The sequence below is a fragment of the Eucyclogobius newberryi genome, unplaced genomic scaffold, assembly GCF_026437365.1.
Source record: "Eucyclogobius newberryi isolate DKJ021-1_F unplaced genomic scaffold, fEucNew1.0.hap1 SCAF_8, whole genome shotgun sequence".
Classification (NCBI taxonomy): Eukaryota; Metazoa; Chordata; class Actinopteri; order Gobiiformes; family Gobiidae; genus Eucyclogobius; species Eucyclogobius newberryi.
This window is the reverse complement of record NW_027316500.1, coordinates 32555076-32582798: the sequence shown is the minus strand read 5'-3', so window position 1 is coordinate 32582798 and position 27723 is coordinate 32555076. Positions and strand designations below refer to the sequence as shown.

Here is a 27723-nt window from a genome sequence, read left to right as displayed (position 1 = left end):
CTTTAGAAAGTACTTTAGGCGACAGGAGAAAAGTCCATCACAAAGAAACTATTAAGGACGTTAGAGAAATTGAAAAACTAACATTTGCCCAACTCTGGATTTAATGAGACTTTAAATGTTTAAATGATAAAATGTCACGATGTGTTTCATTTGTAGAGTTTAACTGTGATCTTGGTTTAAATTTTGCTCTGGTCATGTTTTGTGTCTGTGCTGTGTTTTATTTTTTTTAAAGAAAAAATAAATAAAAGAAACATAAGAAATGTGCAATTAAAAAACAACGATATGTTTCATATAATTCTTACACAAATATTTTAAATATTTTAATATTTTAAATATTTTAATATTTTAAATATTTTATATTTTAAATTTATCTCTTGTCTCAGGCAAAATCCCAGAAGACTTAAAGGCGGCGAGGGTGACGCCAATTTAAAAAAAAAAACAATAAGCTGGAAGCTGGTAATTACAGACCCGTCTCAATCCTAAGAACCATATCATAAATATTCGAAAGGGTTGTCAATCATCAGAAGGACAATTACCTACGTCAAAATAAACTTTTATACGAGAATCGATCAAGTTTTCGATCCGCTTCCTCCACTGACCCTTGTCTGGTTCATTAGAGGGATTATTTTAGGCTGGAGCAAGATAAGGACAATTATATTGGACAATTATATTGGCCTGGTATTACTTAAGCCTTTGATACAGTGGATCATAGGGTCTTACTCAGAAAACTTCAAGCTCTAGGATGTCAAAATCAGCTTTAACCTGGTTTCAGTCTTATTTACAGGAGCGCAAACAATCAGTGAAGATAAACGACACTAGCTCCAAACCCGCAATTATCACTTGTGGTTTGCCTCAAGGCTCGATCCTTGGGCCCTTACTCTTTCTCATTTACATAAATGATGTACCTTCAGCCGTAAGATGCGAGCTCCTTTTGTACGCAGACGACTCTGCCCTAATTGTTGCCGTTAGCGACACCATGGAAATTCAACGCCAACTGTCCATGGAACTTGAATCAATCAGAGAATGACTGATTGATAATAAGTTATCATGACATCTAGGAATCGAGTCAATACTCTTCGGTTCGAAGAGGAAACTCAGTAAATATAGTTCCATTGAGCTACAATGTGCTGGTAATACAGTGGCTTGTTGTACCAATGTAAAATACCTGGGGTCGAATTAGATCATTCTCTTACTGGAGAAGGAAATGCAGATGAAATAATGAGCAAATCCAATGCAAAGTTAAAATGTCTCTAAAGACTCCTAATGTCAACCTGAGACTAAAAGAAAGTTAGTGTCGGCCTTAATTCAATGTCATTTTGACTTTGCCAGTGCATCATGGGACTCTCCCAGTGCATCATGGGACTCTGGATTAACAAAGAAATACAAATCTAGGTTACAATGTACACAAAACAAAGTAATTCAGTTTCTTTTAAATTTAAGACGGTCAATATGTTACCGGTTGAACTACGTGTACAACAACTAAAATTTAATATTTTTCACAACATTCTTAATGGTAACGCTCCAAATTATTTATCAAATAATATTCACTGTACAAGTTCCAGCATAACATCAACACACGTCCAGCACATCGTCGCTTCAGATTCCACACGTAAGATTCCTGGAATCAATGACCTCGTCATGTGCAGAATGCTCCAAATAAGTCTCATTTTAAATCTCTCGTCAGATCTTCTACTGAGAGTGTTTTTCAAACTTCCTATAAATGATCTGTTCTTTTCTTCTGTATCTACCTCTGGATCTACCTGCGTTGCAACAATGAAATTTCCCCATGTGGGACAATAAAGGAATATCTCATCTTAAAACCTTTTTATTTGAATGTCTAAATAGCAGGAATCAAACTTGTATGTATTTTATTAACATGTTTTACTTGTTATATTATTATACAAGGACCACACCTTGCGCTTTTTTGTGTTATCCTGGCTTTTTAAATTGTATTTACATGTGATATATATATATATATATATATATATATATATATATATATATATATATATATATATATATATATATATATATATGTTTACAACCATTTGTTTATGTTATGTTTATGTATTACATGCTCATGCACTTTATGGCAAATAAATCAAATCAAATCCACTATTAGGAAGGTTCATTATCAAAAAGCAAAAAATTCAAATTATCACATAAACACTTATTTTATTTTGTTGTCCCGCTAACAAAAATCATACTTCCGGGAATTTGTCCGGCCCACTCTAGTCTCAGCCAATAGAAACACGGAAATCTTTCTGACTGACCAATCAGAGCAGAGCTCGGGGCGTGTCCCTGTCTCCGGACGCTCTGTTTGAGGTTAGCTCGGAGCTAAAGCTACAAAGGTTTGTACAAATGTCTAAAGAGCAAGTGCAGAGAGCTTTGATGAAGGAGCGTGTGACTGCAGCGGAGTCTGAGGAGGAACTGTGCCGCTCCAAAGAGGAGAACCAGAGGAACCAAGAGCTCCGGGAGTCAGAGCTGAACCCGAGAGTCCAGCTGCTGCAGGCGGCTGTTCACACGAGTCCTGGGCCCCTGGACCAGGGTCTGGACCAGGGTCTGGACCGGGCTCTGGACCGGGCTCTGGACCCGGGTCTGGACCCGGGTCTGGACCCGGGTCTGGACCGGGCTCTGGACCGGGCTCTGGACCGGGGTCTGGACCGGGGTCTGGACCGGGCTCTGGACCGGGGTCTGGACCGGGGTCTGGACCGGGGTCTGGACCAGGGTCTGGACCGGGGTCTGGACCGGGGTCTGGAGGAGGAAATCCCAGAGACTTCACAGATGAAGTCAGAGTCAGAGGAGCAGAGCATTAAAGAGGAGGAGCAGCAGCTGCCAGTGTAAGTTCTACTTTACTTCATTACAGATGTAGAATATGTTATAGATGAGATCATAAGTTAAGATCAGATAAGATATTCCTTTATTGTCCCACATGAGGAAATTTCATTGTTGCAACGCAGGAAGATACAGAAGAAAAGTTAGGAAGTTTAAAAACACTTTCAGTAGAAGATCTCTTATAAACAAAAACTCCCATTACCCAACAAGGGATATATATATATATATATATATTATATTTGATGTGTACGTGGTCATGACTTTGGACGAACCAGATGCAATATTTATAAGTGTTACAGCACTTTTTTAAACAGAATATATAAAGTATGTTCCAATTTCATTTATAGAGCAAAAGGTGTCATGTTAAAAACGCTTTAAAAAAAATACAACACAGCGCAAGTAGCAATAAATAAATAAAAACATAAAAATACATTAACACAGAATTTTTAAAATGGTAAAAAAAACAGATAAAAGGCACTCTGGCACCAGCAGGAGGCCGGTCCATGTTTAGTCCTGACTCTGGCACCAGCAGGAGGCCGGTCCATGTTTAGTCCTGACTCTGGCACCAGCAGGAGGCCGGTCCATGTTTAGTCCTGACTCTGGCACCAGCAGGAGGCCGGTCCATGTTTAGTCCTGACTCTGGCACCAGCAGGAGGCCGGTCCATGTTTAGTCCTGACTCTGGCACCAGCAGGAGGCCGGTCCATGTTCAGTCCTGACTCTGGCACCAGCAGGAGGCCAGTCCATGTTTAGTCCTGACTCTGGCACCAGCAGGAGGCCGGTCCATGTTTAGTCCTGACTCTGGCACCAGCAGGAGGCCGGTCCATGTTCAGTCCTGACTCTGGCACCAGCAGGAGGCCGGTCCATGTTTAGTCCTGACTCTGGCACCAGCAGGAGGCCGGTCCATGTTTAGTCCTGACTCTGGCACCAGCAGGAGGCCGGTCCATGTTTAGTCCTGACTCTGGCACCAGCAGGAGGCCAGTCCATGTTCAGTCCTGACTCTGGCACCAGCAGGAGGCCGGTCCATGTTTAGTCCTGACTCTGGCACCAGCAGGAGGCCGGTCCAGCCGCATCACGCGCTCGCTCCAGCTCCAAAGTGGCAGAATTGACAAACCATGTGCGTGTTTTGACAGACAAACTTGACGACCCGCAAAACCCTGAACACAGATATAATTTGCGGATGGTCAGTATTCCAGAGGACACTGAGGACACGGGCGTGGTCAAGTATAGAGACCTGATCCCCGAATATCTCAAACTTCCAACAAAAGCTGGGAAAATGAAGACTGACCGCACACTTTGCTCTCTGACCCCTGAACCAGCTCTGACTCAGCGTCCAGGACCGATTATTCTCAAATTCCACAACTTCAGTGATAAACAGCGTGTCATGGTTTTCCCTCCACTCTCTGATCGCCTTTTGGATCAGTCTGTGGGCTCTTTGCATGTTTTTGGCATTATTTTTTGTGTGTCATTTTATTAAACCCTTGATTAATGTTTTCCAGGTCTGTCCCAGAGTCCAGTGCTGTGTTTGTGAAGACCGAAGAAGAAGAAGAAGAAGAAGAAGAAGAATCCTCATCATCGCTTCAACAACCTGAGCTCAAAGAAGAAGAAGAAACACAGGAAGTGGGCGTGAGCTCAGAGCCACATTTACACTCCGAGTCAGACGGAGACACAGAGTCTGACTCTGAGCGCGACTGGACAGCTCCACTAAACTGTTCAGACGACGGAGACGACCACGCCCAAGTCCAGATCAGAGCCGCACAAACCTCTGAACTGTCCCTCGAACACAAGGCTGCAGCGGAGACCAGCGACACGAGTGTTCACCGCTGTTCAGTCTGTAACAAAGACTTTACCCAAGCCAAAGCTCTGAAATCCCATTTGCGGAACCACACGAGGCAAAACGCATTCAGCTGTTCGTTCTGTGAGAAAACGCTTTCCACAAAGGCTCAGCTACGCGTACATTTAAGAACACACACAGGAGAGAGACCATACAGCTGTTCATTCTGCAGCAAAACATTCTCCAATAAGAGCAGTTTAGTTGTGCACGTTAAAATACACACCGGAGAGAGACCTTACAGCTGTTCCATCTGTCAGGAAGAGTTCATCCAAGCCATAGGACTGAAGCGCCACATGAGCAAGCACACAGGGGTGAAACCATTCAGCTGTTCAACCTGTAACAATGCATTTTCCAGTAATTATGAACTACTTTCACACGTGAGAACGCATTCAGGTGAGAGACCTTACAGCTGTTCAATATGCAGCAAAACTTTTACCAGAGTTGATTCTCTAACTGTCCATAAGCGAATTCATACAGGTGAAAAACCATTCAGCTGTTCCATCTGTAAGAGAACATTCATCCAAAGCACTGGACTGAAACGTCACATGAGACTGCACACAGGGGAAAGACCATTCAGCTGTCCAACCTGCAGCAACACATTTTCTGACAAATCTCATCTAAATAGACACTTGAAGAAAACACACAGGTGAGAGACCTTACAGCTGATCAACCTGCATTAAAACATTTACTCAGAAAAGCTATTTAAATCCACACAACTGTAATCTGGAGACACTTGAAGAGAAACCATTCAGCTGGACAGAGCATGACTGAGCCTTTCAGCTGTTAGAACGTTCTAAAAGAGCTTTAAAAGTGAAGATGAGATAAAGAACAGCCAGAACTTTGTACGATCCATCTTCTTCTTCTTCCGCTTTATCCGGGGCCGGGTCGCGGGGGCAGCAGTCTAAGCAGGGACTCCCAGACTTCCTCCTCCCCAGACACTTCCTTCGGGGTGATCACGAGGCGTAGAGACATAGTCCCAAACTTTGCAGGATCTGATTGAAAATGCTAATGAAAAGTGTCAATATGTTCATCTGAAATAAAACATGTTTTGTTTTGTCTAATCCTCAAAGATGTGTTTTTTTCCCTTCAGTTTTTACATTTTTTACCACAAAACATAAAACACAGATCGAGACATGGAGAGAGTACCTGAACAGGTCATGATGGTTCACGACCTCTGACCTGAGCAGATGAATTCTCCTGATATTTATTTCACAAAGTCTTGACAGGACGATCGTCACATCAGGACAAATATTTGAATCGGATAAATCGAAGTGTCACAACAACGTAACAATTTGAGAATCTGTTTTTAAATACAGCCTTGTAGTTTGGGCTTCGACCAGATCAGATTCACATGTTCATCATAACGTTAAGCCAATTTTATAAAAAATAATCAAAATTTAATTTTGGGCCGACTCCTTGATTGAAAGTTAATTTTGAAATATGACACAATATTTACCCTTGAAATCTCATCATCTCCAGATTCAATGCTATCGACAACAAATCCCCATTTGTTTTATGTGTAAACGTCATTCTGGAAAGACATCAAATAAGAACCTTTATTTGTTGCACAAGAGAGAGAAAGTTCCATAATCACGAAGCAAAAATGTCCAAATTATCCCCAAATAAACGCGCACATTATATTTTCTATTTACATAAAGTGAATTCACTTATTGTTTTCTCTTGTCCGAGACGAACTAGGTCGGCACAAGATCATACAGTTCTAGTGCCGGTCCCTCCCCCTGATAAGACACGAAACTTCCGGGAATATGTCCCGCCCACTCTAGTCTCAACCAATAGGAACACGGAGAAGTTTCTGACTGACCAATCAGAGCAGAGCTCGGGGCGTGTCCCTGTCTCCGGACGCTCTGTTTGAGGTTAGCTCGGAGCTAAAGCTACAAAGGTTTGTACAAATGTCTAAAGAGCAAGTGCAGAGAGCTTTGATGAAGGAGCGTGTGACTGCAGCGGAGTCTGAGGAGGAACTGTGCCGCTCCAAAGAGGAGAACCAGAGGAACCAAGAGCTCCGGGAGTCAGAGCTGAACCCGAGAGTCCAGCTGCTGCAGGCGGCTGTTCACACGAGTCCTGGGCCCCTGGACCAGGGTCTGGACCGGGGTCTGGACCGGGCTCTGGACCGGGGTCTGGACCCGGGTCTGGAGCAGAGCATCAAAGAGGAGGAGCAGCAGCTGCCAGTGTAAGTTCTACTTTAAACACATTGTTTTGCGCAATAATTAATGATCCAAAAACACGGGAGATCTTCATGTAATAATAATAATAATAATAATACATCTTTTATTTGTATAGCGCTTTTCAGGGCCCCAAAGACGCTGGACATATCCAAAAAAGGAGGGGGGGTATTTACAGACAGGGGGGGCCAGCACGTACATGACACAATAATGAAGTGATGGGGGGGTGTATGTTTTTGAAGTGCTTCAAAATGAGGCAAAAGTGTCTTCACATTTCAGCCAAAGAGCTGACCTCTGACCTCTGCTGGCCTGTGGTCAGTGCTGCTGCTGTGCAGGGGTCACCACGTGGTCAGTCAGTGTTACTGGATTCATGCATCTGACCACATTCTATTATTTTCATCATATTAGTTTCATTAAATGTTATTCCAAGTTATAAATGTATTCATTAAGGAGGAAACAGAGTCTTATATCTGAACTTTCTGGGCAGATTTATTCACAGATACGAGCATTTTGACAGAGGCAAATATTTCTGACCCGACGGTGGACGTGGAGCAGATGCAATAATGTGGCCCCTAAAAACAGACTTATCCTTCATCCAGTTTCATGAGGTTTGTTGCATTAGATCACAAATCTTCTGTAGTTTTTGGGTCATTAAAAACAATTAGGTGGATTTGGGTTCGGGTGATGAACAAGTGATGATGTCATGTGGGCGTGACTTAGGCGGTGATTGACAGTTGCAGCACAGGTTCGATCGATGGTTTTGGTTTGTGTCACGAAAGGAGCTATTTGTCACACGCAGTCCAGCAGAAGACGAACACAGGCGGAACAGCACTCCTGCAGGACTGGAGGGAGGGAGGCGGAACAGCACTCCTGCAGGACTGGAGGGAGGCGGAACAGCACTCCTGCAGGACTGGAGGGAGGGAGGCGGAACAGCACTCCTGCAGGACTGGAGGGAGGCGGAACAGCACTCCTGCAGGACTGGAGGGAGGCGGAACAGCACTCCTGCAGGACTGGAGGGAGGCGGAACAGCTCTCCTGCAGGACTGGAGGGAGGCGGAACAGCTCTCCTGCAGGACTGGAGGGAGGCGGAACAGCACTCCTGCAGGACTGGAGGGAGGCGGAACAGCACTCCTGCAGGACTGGAGGGAGGCGGAACAGCACTCCTGCAGGACTGGAGGGAGGGAGGCGGAACAGCACTCCTGCAGGACTGGAGGGAGGCGGAACAGCACTCCTGCAGGACTGGAGGGAGGCGGAACAGCACTCCTGCAGGACTGGAGGGAGGCGGAACAGCACTCCTGCAGGACTGGAGGGAGGCGGAACAGCACTCCTGCAGGACTGGAGGGAGGCGGAACAGCTCTCCTGCAGGACTGGAGGGAGGCGGAACAGCACTCCTGCAGGACTGGAGGGAGGGAGGCGGAACAGCACTCCTGCAGGACTGGAGGGAGGCGGAACAGCACTCCTGCAGGACTGGAGGGAGGGAGGCGGAACAGCACTCCTGCAGGACTGGAGGGAGGCGGAACAGCACTCCTGCAGGACTGGAGGGAGGCGGAACAGCACTCCTGCAGGACTGGAGGGAGGCGGAACAGCACTCCTGCAGGACTGGAGGGAGGCGGAACAGCTCTCCTGCAGGACTGGAGGGAGGCGGAACAGCACTCCTGCAGGACTGGAGGGAGGCGGAACAGCTCTCCTGCAGGACTGGAGGGAGGCGGAACAGCACTCCTGCAGGACTGGAGGGAGGCGGAACAGCACTCCTGCAGGACTGGAGGGAGGCGGAACAGCACTCCTGCAGGACTGGAGGGAGGGAGGCGGAACAGCTCTCCTGCAGGACTGGAGGGAGGCGGAACAGCACTCCTGCAGGACTGGAGGGAGGTGGAACAGCTCTCCTGCAGGACTGGAGGGAGGTGGAACAGCTCTCCTGCAGGACTGGAGGGAGGGAGGCGGAACAGCACTCCTGCAGGACTGGAGGGAGGGAGGCGGAACAGCTCTCCTGCAGGACTGGAGGGAGGCGGAACAGCACTCCTGCAGGACTGGAGGGAGGCGGAACAGCACTCCTGCAGGACTGGAGGGAGGTGGAACAGCACTCCTGCAGGACTGGAGGGAGGCGGAACAGCACTCCTGCAGGACTGGAGGGAGGTGGAACAGCTCTCCTGCAGGACTGGAGGGAGGGAGGCGGAACAGCACTCCTGCAGGGTTGGAGGGAGGTGGAACAGCTCTCCTGCAGGACTGGAGGGAGGGAGGCGGAACAGCACTCCTGCAGGACTGGAGGGAGGGAGGCGGAACAGCTCTCCTGCAGGACTGGAGGGAGGCGGAACAGCACTCCTGCAGGACTGGAGGGAGGGAGGCGGAACAGCACTCCTGCAGGACTGGAGGGAGGCGGAACAGCACTCCTGCAGGACTGGAGGGAGGCGGAACAGCACTCCTGCAGGACTGGAGGGAGGCGGAACAGCTCTCCTGCAGGACTGGAGGGAGGCGGAACAGCTCTCCTGCAGGACTGGAGGGAGGCGGAACAGCACTCCTGCAGGACTGGAGGGAGGCGGAACAGCTCTCCTGCAGGACTGGAGGGAGGCGGAACAGCACTCCTGCAGGACTGGAGGGAGGCGGAACAGCACTCCTGCAGGACTGGAGGGAGGGAGGCGGAACAGCACTCCTGCAGGACTGGAGGGAGGCGGAACAGCACTCCTGCAGGACTGGAGGGAGGGAGGCGGAACAGCTCTCCTGCAGGACTGGAGGGAGGCGGAACAGCACTCCTGCAGGACTGGAGGGAGGCGGAACAGCACTCCTGCAGGACTGGAGGGAGGGAGGCGGAACAGCTCTCCTGCAGGACTGGAGGGAGGTGGAACAGCACTCCTGCAGGACTGGAGGGAGGGAGGCGGAACAGCACTCCTGCAGGACTGGAGGGAGGGAGGCGGAACAGCTCTCCTGCAGGACTGGAGGGAGGCGGAACAGCACTCCTGCAGGACTGGAGGGAGGCGGAACAGCTCTCCTGCAGGACTGGAGGGAGGCGGAACAGCTCTCCTGCAGGACTGGAGGGAGGCGGAACAGCTCTCCTGCAGGACTGGAGGGAGGGAGGCGGAACAGCACTCCTGCAGGACTGGAGGGAGGCGGAACAGCACTCCTGCAGGACTGGAGGGAGGGAGGCGGAACAGCACTCCTGCAGGACTGGAGGGAGGCGGAACAGCACTCCTGCAGGACTGGAGGGAGGGAGGCGGAACAGCACTCCTGCAGGACTGGAGGGAGGCGGAACAGCACTCCTGCAGGACTGGAGGGAGGCGGAACAGCACTCCTGCAGGACTGGAGGGAGGGAGGCGGAACAGCTCTCCTGCAGGACTGGAGGGAGGCGGAACAGCACTCCTGCAGGACTGGAGGGAGGTGGAACAGCTCTCCTGCAGGACTGGAGGGAGGTGGAACAGCTCTCCTGCAGGACTGGAGGGAGGGAGGCGGAACAGCACTCCTGCAGGACTGGAGGGAGGGAGGCGGAACAGCTCTCCTGCAGGACTGGAGGGAGGCGGAACAGCACTCCTGCAGGACTGGAGGGAGGGAGGCGGAACAGCTCTCCTGCAGGACTGGAGGGAGGTGGAACAGCTCTCCTGCAGGACTGGAGGGAGGCGGAACAGCACTCCTGCAGGACTGGAGGGAGGCGGAACAGCACTCCTGCAGGACTGGAGGGAGGCGGAACAGCACTCCTGCAGGACTGGAGGGAGGCGGAACAGCACTCCTGCAGGACTGGAGGGAGGCGGAACAGCACTCCTGCAGGACTGGAGGGAGGCGGAACAGCTCTCCTGCAGGACTGGAGGGAGGCGGAACAGCACTCCTGCAGGACTGGAGGGAGGGAGGCGGAACAGCACTCCTGCAGGACTGGAGGGAGGCGGAACAGCACTCCTGCAGGACTGGAGGGAGGGAGGCGGAACAGCACTCCTGCAGGACTGGAGGGAGGCGGAACAGCACTCCTGCAGGACTGGAGGGAGGCGGAACAGCACTCCTGCAGGACTGGAGGGAGGCGGAACAGCACTCCTGCAGGACTGGAGGGAGGCGGAACAGCTCTCCTGCAGGACTGGAGGGAGGCGGAACAGCACTCCTGCAGGACTGGAGGGAGGCGGAACAGCTCTCCTGCAGGACTGGAGGGAGGCGGAACAGCACTCCTGCAGGACTGGAGGGAGGCGGAACAGCACTCCTGCAGGACTGGAGGGAGGCGGAACAGCACTCCTGCAGGACTGGAGGGAGGGAGGCGGAACAGCTCTCCTGCAGGACTGGAGGGAGGCGGAACAGCACTCCTGCAGGACTGGAGGGAGGTGGAACAGCTCTCCTGCAGGACTGGAGGGAGGTGGAACAGCTCTCCTGCAGGACTGGAGGGAGGGAGGCGGAACAGCACTCCTGCAGGACTGGAGGGAGGGAGGCGGAACAGCTCTCCTGCAGGACTGGAGGGAGGCGGAACAGCACTCCTGCAGGACTGGAGGGAGGGAGGCGGAACAGCTCTCCTGCAGGACTGGAGGGAGGTGGAACAGCTCTCCTGCAGGACTGGAGGGAGGCGGAACAGCACTCCTGCAGGACTGGAGGGAGGTGGAACAGCACTCCTGCAGGACTGGAGGGAGGCGGAACAGCACTCCTGCAGGACTGGAGGGAGGTGGAACAGCTCTCCTGCAGGACTGGAGGGAGGGAGGCGGAACAGCACTCCTGCAGGGTTGGAGGGAGGTGGAACAGCTCTCCTGCAGGACTGGAGGGAGGGAGGCGGAACAGCACTCCTGCAGGACTGGAGGGAGGGAGGCGGAACAGCTCTCCTGCAGGACTGGAGGGAGGCGGAACAGCACTCCTGCAGGACTGGAGGGAGGGAGGCGGAACAGCACTCCTGCAGGACTGGAGGGAGGCGGAACAGCACTCCTGCAGGACTGGAGGGAGGCGGAACAGCACTCCTGCAGGACTGGAGGGAGGCGGAACAGCTCTCCTGCAGGACTGGAGGGAGGCGGAACAGCTCTCCTGCAGGACTGGAGGGAGGCGGAACAGCACTCCTGCAGGACTGGAGGGAGGCGGAACAGCTCTCCTGCAGGACTGGAGGGAGGCGGAACAGCACTCCTGCAGGACTGGAGGGAGGCGGAACAGCACTCCTGCAGGACTGGAGGGAGGGAGGCGGAACAGCACTCCTGCAGGACTGGAGGGAGGCGGAACAGCACTCCTGCAGGACTGGAGGGAGGGAGGCGGAACAGCTCTCCTGCAGGACTGGAGGGAGGCGGAACAGCACTCCTGCAGGACTGGAGGGAGGCGGAACAGCACTCCTGCAGGACTGGAGGGAGGGAGGCGGAACAGCTCTCCTGCAGGACTGGAGGGAGGTGGAACAGCACTCCTGCAGGACTGGAGGGAGGGAGGCGGAACAGCACTCCTGCAGGACTGGAGGGAGGGAGGCGGAACAGCTCTCCTGCAGGACTGGAGGGAGGCGGAACAGCACTCCTGCAGGACTGGAGGGAGGCGGAACAGCTCTCCTGCAGGACTGGAGGGAGGCGGAACAGCTCTCCTGCAGGACTGGAGGGAGGCGGAACAGCTCTCCTGCAGGACTGGAGGGAGGGAGGCGGAACAGCACTCCTGCAGGACTGGAGGGAGGCGGAACAGCACTCCTGCAGGACTGGAGGGAGGGAGGCGGAACAGCACTCCTGCAGGACTGGAGGGAGGCGGAACAGCACTCCTGCAGGACTGGAGGGAGGCGGAACAGCACTCCTGCAGGACTGGAGGGAGGGAGGCGGAACAGCTCTCCTGCAGGACTGGAGGGAGGCGGAACAGCACTCCTGCAGGACTGGAGGGAGGTGGAACAGCTCTCCTGCAGGACTGGAGGGAGGTGGAACAGCTCTCCTGCAGGACTGGAGGGAGGGAGGCGGAACAGCACTCCTGCAGGACTGGAGGGAGGGAGGCGGAACAGCTCTCCTGCAGGACTGGAGGGAGGCGGAACAGCACTCCTGCAGGACTGGAGGGAGGGAGGCGGAACAGCTCTCCTGCAGGACTGGAGGGAGGTGGAACAGCTCTCCTGCAGGACTGGAGGGAGGTGGAACAGCACTCCTGCAGGACTGGAGGGAGGCGGAACAGCACTCCTGCAGGACTGGAGGGAGGTGGAACAGCTCTCCTGCAGGACTGGAGGGAGGGAGGCGGAACAGCACTCCTGCAGGGTTGGAGGGAGGTGGAACAGCTCTCCTGCAGGACTGGAGGGAGGGAGGCGGAACAGCACTCCTGCAGGACTGGAGGGAGGCGGAACAGCACTCCTGCAGGACTGGAGGGAGGCGGAACAGCACTCCTGCAGGACTGGAGGGAGGCGGAACAGCACTCCTGCAGGACTGGAGGGAGGCGGAACAGCACTCCTGCAGGACTGGAGGGAGGGAGGCGGAACAGCTCTCCTGCAGGACTGGAGGGAGGGAGGCGGAACAGCTCTCCTGCAGGACTGGAGGGAGGGAGGCGGAACAGCTCTCCTGCAGGACTGGAGGGAGGGAGGCGGAACAGCTCTCCTGCAGGACTGGAGGGAGGCGGAACAGCACTCCTGCAGGACTGGAGGGAGGGAGGCGGAACAGCTCTCCTGCAGGACTGGAGGGAGGCGGAACAGCACTCCTGCAGGACTGGAGGGGCAGTGCGCCTCTAGTGGAGTCCGACATAACGATCTGTGAAGTTCGGTTTGTCCTTCATAGTTTGTGTTTGTCGCTTCAGTCAGAGGAGGTGAAGCTGCATCTTTACCAGTCGCGTCTGGTGAGCTTTGTACAGAAGGATGGACCTGGTCTGGTGTGTGGGAGTGTTGTGAAGAAGGAGCTGTGCAGGAGAAGGAGCTGTGCTGGAGGAGGAGCTGTGCAGGAGAAGGAGCTGTGCAGGAGAAGGAGCTGTGCAGGAGGAGGAGCTGTGCAGGAGAAGGAGCTGTGCAGGAGAAGGAGCTGTGCAGGAGGAGGAGCTGTGCAGGAGGAGGAGCTGTGCAGGAGAAGGAGCTGTGCAGGAGAAGGAGCAGTGCAGGAGGAGGAGCTGCGGAGGAGGAGGAGGAGCTGTGCAGGAGAAGGAGCTGTGCTGGAGGAGGAGCTGTGCAGGAGAAGGAGCTGTGCAGGAGGAGGAGCAGTGCAGGAGGAGGAGCAGTGCAGGAGGAGGAGCAGTGCAGGAGAAGGAGCTGTGCTGGAGGAGGAGCTGTGCAGGAGGAGGAGCTGTGCAGGAGAAGGAGCTGTGCAGGAGGAGGAGCAGTGCAGGAGGAGGAGCAGTGCAGGAGGAGGAGCAGTGCAGGTGAAGGAGCAGTGCAGGAGGAGGAGCAGTGCAGGAGAAGGAGCAGTGCAGGAGGAGGAGCTGCTCCGGAGGAGGAGCTGTGCAGGAGAAGGAGCTGTGCTGGAGGAGGAGCTGTGCAGGAGAAGGAGCTGTGCAGGAGGAGGAGCTGTGCAGGAGAAGGAGCTGTGCAGGAGGAGGAGCTGTGCAGGAGAAGGAGCTGTGCTGGAGGAGGAGCTGTGCAGGAGAAGGAGCTGTGCAGGAGGAGGAGCAGTGCAGGAGGAGGAGCAGTGCAGGAGGAGGAGCAGTGCAGGAGAAGGAGCTGTGCTGGAGGAGGAGCAGTGCAGGAGAAGGAGCTGTGCAGGAGGAGGAGCTGTGCAGGAGAAGGAGCTGTGCAGGAGGAGGAGCTGTGCAGGAGAAGGAGCTGTGCAGGAGGAGGAGCAGTGCAGGAGAAGGAGCTGTGCTGGAGGAGGAGCTGTGCAGGAGAAGGAGCTGTGCAGGAGAAGGAGCAGTGCAGGAGGAGGAGCAGTGCAGGAGGAGGAGCAGTGCAGGTGAAGGAGCAGTGCAGGAGGAGGAGCAGTGCAGGAGAAGGAGCAGTGCAGGAGGAGGAGCTGTGCAGGAGAAGGAGCTGTGCTGGAGGAGGAGCTGTGCAGGAGAAGGAGCTGTGCAGGAGGAGGAGCTGTGCAGGAGAAGGAGCTGTGCAGGAGGAGGAGCTGTGCAGGAGAAGGAGCAGTGCAGGAGGAGGAGCTGCTGCTGCTGCGGAGGAGGAGCTGCTGCGGAGGAGGAGCTGCGGAGGAGGAGGAGGAGCTGTGCAGGAGAAGGAGCTTTGCAGGAGAGGGAGCTGTGCAGGAGTAGGAGCTGTGCAGGAGTAGGAGCTGTGCAGGAGAGGGAGCTGTGCAGGAGCTGCACCGGAGGAGGAGCTGTGCAGGAGAAGGAGGTGTGCAGGAGGAGCTGTGCAGAAGATGCTGTGGCGGAGGAAGAGCTGTGCAGAAGGAGGAGCTGTGCAGAAGGAGGAGCTGTGCAGGAGGAGGAGCTGTGCAGGAGGAGGAGCTGTGCAGGAGGAGGAGCTGTGCAGGAGGAGGAGGAGCTGTGCAGGAGGAGGAGCTGTGCAGGAGGAGGAGCTGTGCAGGAGGAGGAGCTGTGCAGGAGGAGCAGCTGTGCAGGAGGAGGAGCTGCGTCGGAGGAGGAGCTGCGCCTGAGGAGGAGCTGCGCCTGAGGAGCTTTGGAGGAGGAGGAGCTGTGGAGGAGGAGGAGCTGCGTCGGAGGAGGAGCTGTGCAGGAGGAGCTGTGCAGGAATAGATAGCTGTGCAGGAGGAGGTAGGACCTGTGCAGGAGGACCTGTGTAGGAGGAGGAGGACCTGTGCAGGAGGAGCTCCAGACACAAGTTCAGCTCATTTTAATGGCGGCTTTTTCCCGGGGGTGAAGATTCAGGCGCGACACCAACGTAAAGCAGCAGAAACACTGTTCAGTCTGTGCATCGTGCCGCGCTCAGGGATTCTCCTCTTCCTGTACGACCTGCGCAGGAACCTCTGGCACCACATTACGCTCGACACTTTCACATTGAGCTTCAGATTCTGGACCACAGCAGTTTAGACGCCGTAAACCCCAAGCTCCTCCCCCAAGCTCCTCCCCCAAGCTCCTCCCCCAAGCTCCTCCCCCAAGCTCCTCCCCCAAGCTCCTCCCCCAAGTTCCGCCTTCTTTTGATCATTGTCGAGTTTTAAATCAGATTATTTTGTCTCACTCGTCTGATAAAGGTTTGGACGCTTCAAAGGGTTTTTAATCGACTTTGAATGTTTGGGATTCGAGACATTCGGGCTAACAGGCTAACAGGCTAACAGGCCACACTAGCGCCATCTTCTGTTTCCATTGACATATGTTTTTCATCTGTTCAGGTCTTTCCCGGAGTTCAATATTGTGGTCGTGAAAACGGAAGAGCTCAAAGAAGAAGAAGAAGAAGAAGAAGAAACGCAGGATGAGGACGCGAGCGGCGAGCCACGTTTACACTCCGAGTCTGACGGAGACACGGAGCACTCTTCTGATGACGAGGACGAAGACTGGGGCGCCCCGCTAAACCGCTCAGACGACGAAGACTCTGCAAACGACGAAGAAGAAGAGTCGGGAACAGCCGGAGGAGCCGAGGGGAGGACGCACCAGTGTCCCGTTTGCAAAAAGAGATTCAAAGGGAATAAACACGATCTACAACGACACGTTCAAATTCACACGGGGGAGAAACCTTACAGCTGTTCGATCTGCAACAAAACATTCTCCCGAAAGGATTCTCTGAGCGTCCACAAGAAAACGCACACGGACGAAATACCATGCAGCTGTTCCGTCTGTAACAAGGAGTTTACGAGTGTCTCAGGACTGAAGCTCCACATGAGGAGGCACACGGGCGAGAAGACATTCAGCTGTCCAACCTGCAATAAAACATTTGCCAGTAAATCTCATCTGTGTTTACACATAAGAACACACACGGGAGAGAAACCCTTCAGGTGCACAGTCTGTAACAAAACGTTTTCCCGGAAGGATTCGCTCAACGTTCACAGCAAGACGCACACGGGCGAGAAACCGTTCAGCTGTTCCATTTGTAAGAAGGCGTTTTCGCTGGCCCAGGGACTCAAACTCCACATGAGTCAGCACACAGGGGAAAGACCATTCAGCTGTTTAACTTGCAAGAAGACTTTTTCCAAGAACGCTCATCTGCTCGCACACATAAGAACGCACACGGGAGAAAAACCTTACAGCTGTTCAGTCTGTAACCAAAGATTTTCCCAGGTGGGTTCCCTAAATGTTCACAAAAGAATGCACACGGATGACACAGGAAAACCATTCAGCTGTTCCATCTGTAAGAGAGAATTCACTTTTGACTCTGCGATGAAATTCCACATGAGGGTGCACACGGGCGAAAAACCATTCAGCTGTCCGACCTGCAGCAAGACGTTTTCCAGTAAGTCCACTCTCAGCTCACATATAAGGACGCACACAGGGGAGAAACCTTTCAGCTGTTCAATCTGTAGCAAAACCTTTTCGCAGAAGAGCACACTAAATGTTCACAGAAGAACGCATCCTGTGCAGAAACCCTTCAGCTGTGCCTTCTGTCAGAAAGAGTTCACCCAAGCCGCCGGACTGAAACATCACGTGAGGCTGCACACGGGGGAAAACACCTCCAGCTGCCCAACCTGCCATAAGATATTTTACACCAAGTCTCATCTAAGTGCACATATGAGAACGCACACGGGGGAGAAACCATTCAGCTGTGCGACCTGTAACAAAACATTTTCTCAGTTAGGTAATCTGAATAAACACATTAGAGCCGCACATCCCGGTAATAACTCTGCCGCTCCGTTAACTGAAGCAAGTTCCTAGTTTGTAACTTTTTTTTGTGATTCTCCAAATAAGTTCTCTCTCTGCTCTCGGGACTGAGATGTGTCGAGTTTCCTCATGAGGTCAAACCATTTCCCAGGAGCATAATCTACATCATTTAAATAGAGATAAACGCTGAAAATCCACATGGCGGTTAAAGAAAAAGACACTTGAACTCATAACGAGAAACCATTCAGGAGTACAGAGCACGACTGAACATAAACAGCCGTCGTTCAAAATGGAGACGAGATGAGAATGTGAAAAAACGTGAATTTATTGAATGTCCCGGTGTTGTTGACGTCTGCAGCTCATATACGTGTTATATTTGTGCTACAGACGGAGACGGATTGTGCTTTTTTCCAACCAAGTTTACTTCTTTACAAATGTGAAGCAAATCGAGACTGTTCTTGTTGCACTTGGGGCGGGTCGATGTGGGGAAGAGAAAAACACTACATCTCACCATTGTTTTATTTGATTTTAGTTTGTATTTACAAAAATGTTAAAGTAAAATTGGCTTTTAGTGATGATTTCATGAATATAAATATTTTAATCTGTGCCGTTTTAACACAAATATTACATTTTCTGACTTCTGCTCAAAACCTCGTCTTTACTGAGGATCGACTGTGGACTCACTTATTTTATCAGTCAATTCTTAATGTTTTATGCCTTATATTATATATTTTGCAGATTTATTCTTCTTCTTTGTCGTATGTGGCACTTTATGGCTGAAGTGACTCGTTTGTGACTTATTCACTGACGACGGCGATAAATCTTTTTCTCATTCTAAATATTAGTATTATATTATTTCAAACTTGATATTATTGTACTGCTTGTTGAGTGGACCTTTGGGGGCCCCACTTTGGGAACCACTGAGTGTATTGTATTTGTCACATTTGTATTTAGTTTGTAATGTTTTTGTGAGCTTTTCCTGGTCAAATATATCAATTCAAACAAACGTAAGTGTCTTGTCGTCTGTTGTTTTCTGTGTTTTGTGTCTGAACGTGGAGCTGCTCCGGGACGTCCTGCTCGGAGCCCCCAGGACGGAGGTGACTGTGTTGTTGGGTCATCTGACCGTTGTCCTGGACACGCTGAAGGAAGGGGCGGAGCTGTAGAGCGCGTCAGCAGGTTCTTCCATTCACGTGTCCCAGGAGAACGTGTCCCAGATCCTGGAGGAGCTGAGGACTTCTAATGCTTCAATGCTTCTGATGGCAGTGGTTCTGAAATAACTCTGGATCCGATGGAAAAAGAGAACACTATAAATATACATATATATAGTTTAACTATAAAATACACATTTTAAATGTAGCGCTTCTTATTAAAGTTGGGTTCATGGACAGTGGATGTATCTCAAATTTAGCAAATGAGTCATTGTGGAGATGAGTGGATGGATTTTTAAAAATAGAAATACTGCAATAGCTCAATGTCAAGTTTGAAATATTGACTTTCTTCCCGTTTGATGAGCTCAGGCTTTTGTAAAGACTGTGACGTCACACCTCTAACTGTTTTTGTTTGTTACATTTACGAGATTTGAATTCTTGTGACTGGGGGAAAAAGTACCTTCAACTTTATATATAAAACCGTCAACACTTCCCTGAAAAAGCCCGCGAAAGATGTGAAATGTAAGACGTGATGTTCAAACTGTCATTATATAAGAGAAAAATGAGAAAAGCCATGAATTTATTCTATTATCGAGAAGAACTCGTAACATAAACACGAGCCGAAACTTCCGGGAACTTGTCCCGCCTATTCCAGTCTGAGCCAATAGGAACACGGAGATGGATCTGACTGACCAATCAGAGCAGAGCTCGGGGCGTGTCCCTGTCTCAGGACGCTCTGTTTGAGGTTAGCTCGGAGCTAAAGCTACAAAGGTTTGTACAAATGTCTAAAGCGCAAGTGCAGAGAGCTTTGATGAAGGAGCGTGTGACTGCAGCGGAGTCTGAGGAGGAACTGTGCCGCTCCAAAGAGGAGAACCAGAGGAACCAAGAGCTCCGGGAGTCAGAGCTGAACCCGAGAGTCCAGCTGCTGCAGGCGGCTGTTCACACGAGTCCTGGGCCCCTGGACCAGGGTCTGGACCGGGCTCTGGACCGGGGTCTGGACCGGGGTCTGGACCCGGGTCTGGACCGGGCTCTGGACCGGGCTCTGGACCGGGCTCTGGACCGGGCTCTGGACCCGGGTCTGGACCCGGGTCTGGACCCGGGTCTGGACCGGGGTCTGGACCGGGGTCTGGAGGAGGAAATCCCAGAGACTTCACAGATGAAGTCAGAGTCAGAGGAGCAGAGCATCAAAGAGGAGGAGCAGCAGCTGCCAGTGTAAGTTCTACTTCAAACACATTTACTGCAGTTTACTGAATATTGAGATCAGATTTACATTTTAAAGTTCAAAGAAAATTGAAAAAAAAAGGAGCCCTCACTCCCTGATGTGGTGGAATCGGCCCCACGGCGGTTTACACTGGGAAGTACTGATGGTAGTACTGATGGTAGTACTGATGGTAGTACTGATGGTAGTACTGATGGTAGTACTAATGGTAGTACTAATGGTAGTACTGATGGTAGTACTGATGGTAGTACTAATGGTAGTACTGATGGTAGTACTGATGGTAGTACTAATGGTAGTACTGATGGTAGTACTGATGGTAGTACTGATGGTAGTACTGATGGTAGTACTAATGGTAGTACTGATGGTAGTACTAATGGTAGTACTGATGGTAGTGATGGTAGTACTGATGGTAGTACTAATGGTAGTACTAATGGTAGTACTGATGGTAGTACTAATGGTAGTGATGGTAGTACTGATGGTAGTACTGATGGTAGTGATGGTAGTACTGATGGTAGTACTGATGGTAGTACTGATGGTAGTACTAATGGTAGTACTGATGGTAGTACTAATGGTAGTGATGGTAGTACTGATGGTAGTACTGATGGTAGTACTGATGGTAGTACTAATGGTAGTACTAATGGTAGTACTGATGGTAGTACTGATGGTAGTACTAATGGTAGTGATGGTAGTACTGATGGTAGTACTAATGGTAGTACTAATGGTAGTACTGATGGTAGTACTAATGGTAGTACTGATGGTAGTACTAATGGTAGTGATGGTAGTACTGATGGTAGTACTGATGGTAGTACTGATGGTAGTACTAATGGTAGTACTGATGGTAATACTAATGGTAGTGATGGTAGTACTGATGGTAGTACTGATGGTAGTACTGATGGTAGTACTAATGGTAGTACTAATGGTAGTACTGATGGTAGTACTAATGGTAGTACTGATGGTAGTACTGATGGTAGTACTAATGGTAGTACTGATGGTAGTACTGATGGTAGTACTAATGGTAGTACTGATGGTAGTACTAATGGTAGTGATGGTAGTACTGATGGTAGTACTAATGGTAGTACTAATGGTAGTACTGATGGTAGTACTAATGGTAGTACTGATGGTAGTACTAATGGTAGTGATGGTAGTACTGATGGTAGTACTGATGGTAGTACTGATGGTAGTACTAATGGTAGTACTGATGGTAATACTAATGGTAGTGATGGTAGTACTGATGGTAGTACTGATGGTAGTACTGATGGTAGTACTGATGGTAGTACTAATGGTAGTACTAATGGTAGTACTGATGGTAGTACTAATGGTAGTACTGATGGTAGTACTGATGGTAGTACTGATGGTAGTACTGATGGTAGTACTAATGGTAGTACTGATGGTAGTACTGATGGTAGTACTGATGGTAGTACTGATGGTAGTACTGATGGTAGTACTAATGGTAGTACTGATGGTAGTACTGATGGTAGTACTAATGGTAGTACTAATGGTAGTACTAATCTTATTGTGAATCCTACTGTAAAATAAATAAATACAAGTAGAAGTTCATAAGAATCGTGTTGTCGCTTGTGCCGAGAAGTCATTTATTGACTCACTGACCGTGGTCGATTCACTGAGAGTAACAATGTTATTCATTAGGTCTCATGATAATAAATATACAAAATACATGTTAATTATGTTTTAATTATTTGGGACACATTTGGTAATTAGTCTAGAAGAGTTTCCTCTGAGCGCTCCAGGGACCAATCAGCTCAGACCTCAGGTTTGCAGCTCCTCCCACATCTGCGCTGACAAAAAATATGGCCTTTATTGTTGTATGTATATGTATATATTTTTTTTACATAATGCACACTTGATATTTTCCAGGTCTGTCCCAGAGTCCAGTGCTGTGTGTGTGAAAACTGAACAGTCTCTGCTTCAAACTGAGCTCAAAGAGGAAACACAGGGAGAGGACGTGAGCTCAGAGCCACATTTACACTCCGAGTCTGAGGAAGACACCGAGCACTCTTCTGATGACGAGGACGATGATGATGAAGACTGGAGAGCTCCATTAAGCTCAAGCTCGACTGCACAAACCTCAGATCTGTCCAAACACAAGTCTGTCCCAGAGACCAGTGACACGGTGGACACTGGAGACGCGCCAGGGACAGCCAAGGCCTCGAGGACACGCCCCTGCCCCGTCTGTAAAAAGGGATTTAAAGGGAGTAAACATGATTTACAACGGCACATGAGACTTCACACAGGAGAGAAACCTTACAGCTGTTCAACTTGTGAGAAAACATTTTCCACAAAGTCTGAACGGCAGTCTCACATAAGAACGCATACGGGAGAAAGACCTTACAGCTGTTCAAGCTGTAACAAAACGTTCTCCCACGTGAGTTCTCTAAACACTCACAGAAGAACACACACAGGTGAAAAACCATTCAGTTGTTCCTTCTGTAACAAAGAATTTACCCACCTCACTGGACTGAATCGCCACATGAGACTCCACACGGGGGACAAACCTTTCAGCTGTTCAACCTGCAATAAAATATTTACCACTAAGTTTAATCTAAATGCCCATTTAAGAACACACACGGGAGAGAAACCTTACAGTTGTTCAACGTGTGACAAAACATTTTCCCAGTTGGGTGCTTTAAACGCTCACAGAAGAACGCATACAGGTGAAAAACCATTCAGCTGTTCCATCTGTGAGAAAGAATTCCCTCAACTCTTTGGACTGACACGACACATGAGACTGCACACAGGGGAAAAACCATTCAGCTGTTCCATTTGTAATAAAACATTTGCCCGTAAGTGTAATCTAATCAAACACAGTCGAATCCACGCTTAGATCTAATCTCTAAAGAGAAACCATTCAGCTGAACAGAGCTGCCGCTGCATTCATGTGAAAACTCTGAGATAACGACTTCATCACCCGACTTCCAACATTTATTATGTTTTGCTTATTACTTCCTTAAGACTGAATAACGTAAATTAAACTTAATATTAAAAATTTAACTTGAAATAATCTCAAACGGTAAGTTCGGTTCGCGGCAGGGCACGGAACAGTTTGGGAACCCCTGTGTTGGGGGCGGAGCAAACGTGTTGACGCTGGAATGTGGGAGGAGCCTCAGCAGCTGTGAAATTGTCACGAGGCGGGAAGAGTTTTATGTTTATTTATGAATGAATCCTCTACTTGCCATTTTCAAAATAAAGGTAACAAAACATTTGGAATGTAATAAAGAGCCAAAGCCCAGTTTTGTGATAAATGAATAAATAAATCCAAAGTTCAGAGGTTTTACATGAATCATATCCCATAATAACTGTCTGATTATGGCTTGTGTCATTGTTGAGTTCGTCCTCAGGAAACAAGAACTGGCACAAAGTTTCAGGTAAAATAAACAAAAATGAAATGATTTCTTTATTTCCATCATTCAACTCAAAATGTGCAATTCTTGAAGTCACTGAATACACCAAATACACATATTCAGAATACTGCGCTTGAGTGACTGTTGGTGGTGTTAAACTGCTCTGAACTGTGGCAAACGGAAACGCGGCTCTCGTGAGATCGCGGCTCTGATTTATGATAAACATTCTTTGATCTTATAAATAAAAGCAGAACAAACGAGGAGAAAAATAAAAAACTGTTTCAATTCTACGTCGTGTTTTTAGACCGTGAACAAAAGCTCTAAACGTGGCTCTGCGTTTGCTGCAGCCGTGAGGGTTCTTCTTCTGCTGTCTCCACACGTAGCTCTTCTTCTTCTACTGTCCACACGTAGCTCTTCTTCTACTGTCCACACGTAGCACTTCTTCTTCTACTGTCTCCACACGTAGCTCTTCTTCTACTGTCTTCACACATAGTTCTTCTTCTGTCTCCACACGTAGCTCTTCTTCTTCTTCTGTCTCCACACGTAGTTCTTCTGTCTCCACACATAGCTCTTCTTCTACTGTCCACACGTAGCTCTTCTTCTACTGTCTCCACACGTAGCTCTTCTTCTTCTGTCTCCACACGTAGCTCTTCTTCTTCTACTGTCCACACGTAGCTCTTATTCTACTGTATCCACACATAGCTCTTCTTGTCTCCACACGTAGCTCTTCTACTGTCTCCACACGTAGCTCTTCTTCTTCTACTGTCCACACGTAGCTCTTATCCTACTGTATCCACACATAGCTCTTCTTGTCTCCACACGTAGCTCTTCTTGTCTCCACACGTAGCGCTTCTACTGTCTCCACACGTAGCTCTTCTTCTTCTACTGTCCACACGTAGCTCTTATTCTACTGTATCCACACATAGCTCTTCTTGTCTCCACACGTAGCTCTTCTTGTCTCCACACGTAGCGCTTCTACTGTCTCCACACGTAGCTCTTCTTCTACTGTCCACACGTAGCTCTTCTTCTACTGTCTCCACACGTAGCTCTTCTTCTGTCTCCACACGCAGCTCTTCTTCTTCTTCTGTCTCCACATGTAGCTCTTCTTCTGTCTCCACACGTAGCTCTTCTTCTTCTACTGTCCACCTGTAGCTCTTCTTCTACTGTCTCTACACGTAGCTCTTCTTCTTCTGTCTCCACACGTAGCTCTTCTACTGTCCACCCGTAGCTCTTCTTCTTCTACTGTCTCCACACGTAGCTCTTCTTGTCTCCACACGTACCTCTTCTTCTTCTTCTGTCTCCACACGTAGCTCTTCTACTGTCCACCCGTAGCTCTTCTTCTTCTACTGTCTCCACACGTAGCTCTTCTTGTCTCCACACGTACCTCTTCTTCTTCTTCTGTCTCCACACGTAGCTCTTCTTCTGTCTTCTTCTTCTTCTTCTTGTCTCCACACGTAGCTCTTCTTCTACTGTCTCCACACGCAGCTCTGGACTCTGGGAAAGGATCATTAACTCTGATCTCGTTATCAGTCGATCCACAGCAGTGAACGTGGTCCTCAAAAAGACCCCAAGACTCTGCAGCAGGAACATAGCCGCTATCGCACGTTCTACAGCCGCTATCGCGCTCTACAGCCGCTATCGCGCACTACAGCCGCTATCGCGCGCTCTACAGCCGCTATCGCGCGCGCTACAGACGCTATCGCGCGCTCTACAGCCGCTATCGCACGCGCTACAGCCGCTATCGCGCGCTCTACAGCTACAGCCGCTATCGCGCGCGCTACAGCCGCTATCGCGCGCTCTACAGCTACAGCCGCTATCGCGCGCGCTACAGCCGCTATCGCGCGCTCTACAGCCGCTGTCGCACGTGCTACAGCCGCAGGAAGTGGAATATACAAGCAAATAATCACACACATGCAAACTTATTATTATCATCATTATTTAGAAAGTAAAACACAAAAAAACAGCTGAGCAGGATAAAAGGAGAAACTCAGGGTTATTAAAGCGGATTAAGATAAAAGTCCCATTTTTCAGACTGAGTCCAGGAGCGGTTGTTTCCATGGTGCGTGTGTCCAACATGTCCGTCATGTCCGTCATGTCCGTCATGTCCGTCATGTCCGTCATGTCCGTGTCATCTAAGTATGTTCCAAAGACATCTGTCTCTTGTGTCCACGGCGGAGGTTTCGGGGCCCAGACCCACTGCTCCACATCGACTGGGACAATGGTGTCGAAAACACTGAGGAAAGTCCCAGAACACATGGTGATGGTTTGGCCCCTGGTGATGGTTTGAACTCAAACACAATGTGATCGTGTTAAGACATAAACAAAGCACTTTGTTCAGACTCTTCGTGTTCACGTGGATCTGTTTGAGCAGAAAAGGAAAAGAAAAGAGGAAACCGCTTTGAGTCGGAGACATTCCTGTTCCACTTCCGGTTTCACTTCCTGTTTCACGGCTCAAACTTTCCTCCAGGATTCACTTTGACTCTTTGTTTTCCTCCCGTTTCAACAAGAACAGAAAACTGGCACAATCCTGGAATAACTCACGGCACGAGCCAAAACGTCCGGAACTTGTCCCTCCCACTCCCGTCTGAGCCAATGGGAACACGGGGACGTTTCCGAGTGACCAATCACAGCAGAGAAGCCGTGGCTCTTCCGCCATCTGTCTCCGGACGCTCTGTTTGAGGTTAGCTCGGAGCTAAAGCTACAAAGGTTTGTACAAATGTCTAAAGAGCAAGTGCAGAGAGCTTTGATGAAGGAGCGTGTGACTGCAGCGGAGTCTGAGGAGGAACTGTGCCGCTCCAAAGAGGAGAACCAGAGGAACCAAGAGCTCCGGGAGTCAGAGCTGAACCCGAGAGTCCAGCTGCTGCAGGCGGCTGTTCACACGAGTCCTGGGCCCCTGGACCAGGGTCTGGACCAGGGTCTGGACCGGGCTCTGGACCGGGGTCTGGACCGGGGTCTGGACCGGGGTCTGGACCGGGGTCTGGACCGGGGTCTGGAGGAGGAAATCCCAGAAACGTTCCAGATTAAGTCGGAGCCAGAGGAGCAGAGCATTAAAGAGGAGGAGCAGCAGCTTCCGGTGTAAGTTCTACTTTAAACATCTCTTTTGTTTCTAACATTGTCCTTTTTAGCTTTTAGCATTGAGCTAACAACATTACAAACATCAAACTGCTGTTTTTGGATGAATAACGCGGCCGTCTTCTGCGCGTGCGCGCCACCTTTGACCTTTTGCCAAAGTTCACAGTGACGTCACAAACATGGAGCCAAAACAAACCCTTCATTACAGAATAAATACTTCATCGTTACTTGAGTAAAAGTACACAAGTCCTAAATGTACTTTAAGTAAAGTATATACATACTTTTGATAAGTTAAAAATATAATGTATTGAACAATAAGAAGTTCTGTAGTTTATAGAAGAGGGGGCGGAGCTTCTCTTTAAGCACGGCTCAAATACATGATATAATAATGTAATGCTATAATTCTAATGTTTTGTTTCTCTTGTTCAAACGGAAAGAGTTAAAATATTAAATCTAAAGTGCATCAGAAAACATGATTGTGATTAATTCAAATGTTCTTTAAGGAGAAACTTCAGACTATAACTTTGTCTCAGTTGTAAATGCTGAGTGTCTGCTCCTCGTGAGACCCCAGACCCCCCCTCTGTATAATACATATATAAAATCATAATTTAGCACTGAATTTTGACGGCGCCTCAAGACTTCATTTTATTACAGAACGTCCCATTGTTCTGTGTGTGGCCCTTGGGGGTCACAGCCAAGAAACCAGTTCAAACACTGTAAAGAAGAGAAAGTTCAGATACTTGAGTTAAACAGGAGTTGAAGTAAAAAAAGGCCTAAAATGTTAATACTTGAGTAAAGTTCAGACCTTTAGATGCTTTTAACTGACTCCATGTTTGTCTTTCTTGAAGCTGTCGCAGACGTTTGGAGCGTCTCAAATGTCTGGTGCATGTTTGTGCATGAACTCTGTCCTCCTGAGATAATCTGTCACGTTTTGTAAGTGTTTTGTTCTTTATTAACACATTTGAAGGTGCACGAAGTCAAACCCGTCGAATCAAAACCATAACGACTCTAAATGAATTCCACTTTTGAACAGCAGAGGGCGTGAGGCGCCGCTGAGCTCGTTCCCTTTGTGTGCAGGCCCCTCCCCCTGTGTGATGATGAGGGATCCACCCATACCACGTGGGGCCCTTCTCAAATGCAAAACCGTAAAAGGAAAAACAAGTCATTATGTGAATAGAATCATTTACTGTTTGCCCATGTTTTCTCGGGGCCCTGAATGCTCCGTGACAAGTGCCCGGCGAAGCTCTTCGGTCCCCGGGGCCAGAGCGGCTCTTTGGTGCTTCATTCTGCACCGGGACTGAACCTGCTGCTCCGTGACGTCGAGTGAGTTTGTATCTGAGCAAACCAAGACTAAACCAGGACTAAACCAGGACTAAACCAGGACTAAACCAGGTCTAAACCAGGTCTAAACCAGGTCAGGACTAAACCAGGTCTAAACCAGGTCTAAACCAGGACTAAACCAGGACTAAACCAGGACTAAACCAGATCTAAACCAGGTCTAAACCAGGTCTGAACCAGGTCTAAACCAGGTCTAAACCAGGTCAGGACTAAACCAGGTCTAAAC

The 27723-nt window shown here is 49.8% G+C and overlaps 1 protein-coding gene across 1 annotated transcript in view; it reads left to right on the top strand.

The window, feature by feature from the left end:
- The first annotated feature begins 2292 nt into the window (after positions 1 to 2292).
- The window catches only part of LOC140350821 (uncharacterized), a 30818-nt gene continuing 5387 nt past the window's right edge, over positions 2293 to 27723 (top strand). Inside the window, exons 1-7 of the mRNA XM_072436338.1 lie at positions 2293 to 2840; positions 15942 to 17403; positions 19210 to 19721; positions 21604 to 22568; positions 24720 to 24969; positions 25119 to 25350; positions 25768 to 26162. Of these exons, the coding sequence (XP_072292439.1) occupies positions 2362 to 2840; positions 15942 to 17403; positions 19210 to 19721; positions 21604 to 22568; positions 24720 to 24969; positions 25119 to 25350; positions 25768 to 26162 (4295 nt within the window). The 5' untranslated portion in view covers positions 2293 to 2361. The remainder of the gene's footprint in view (positions 2841 to 15941; positions 17404 to 19209; positions 19722 to 21603; positions 22569 to 24719; positions 24970 to 25118; positions 25351 to 25767; positions 26163 to 27723) is intronic.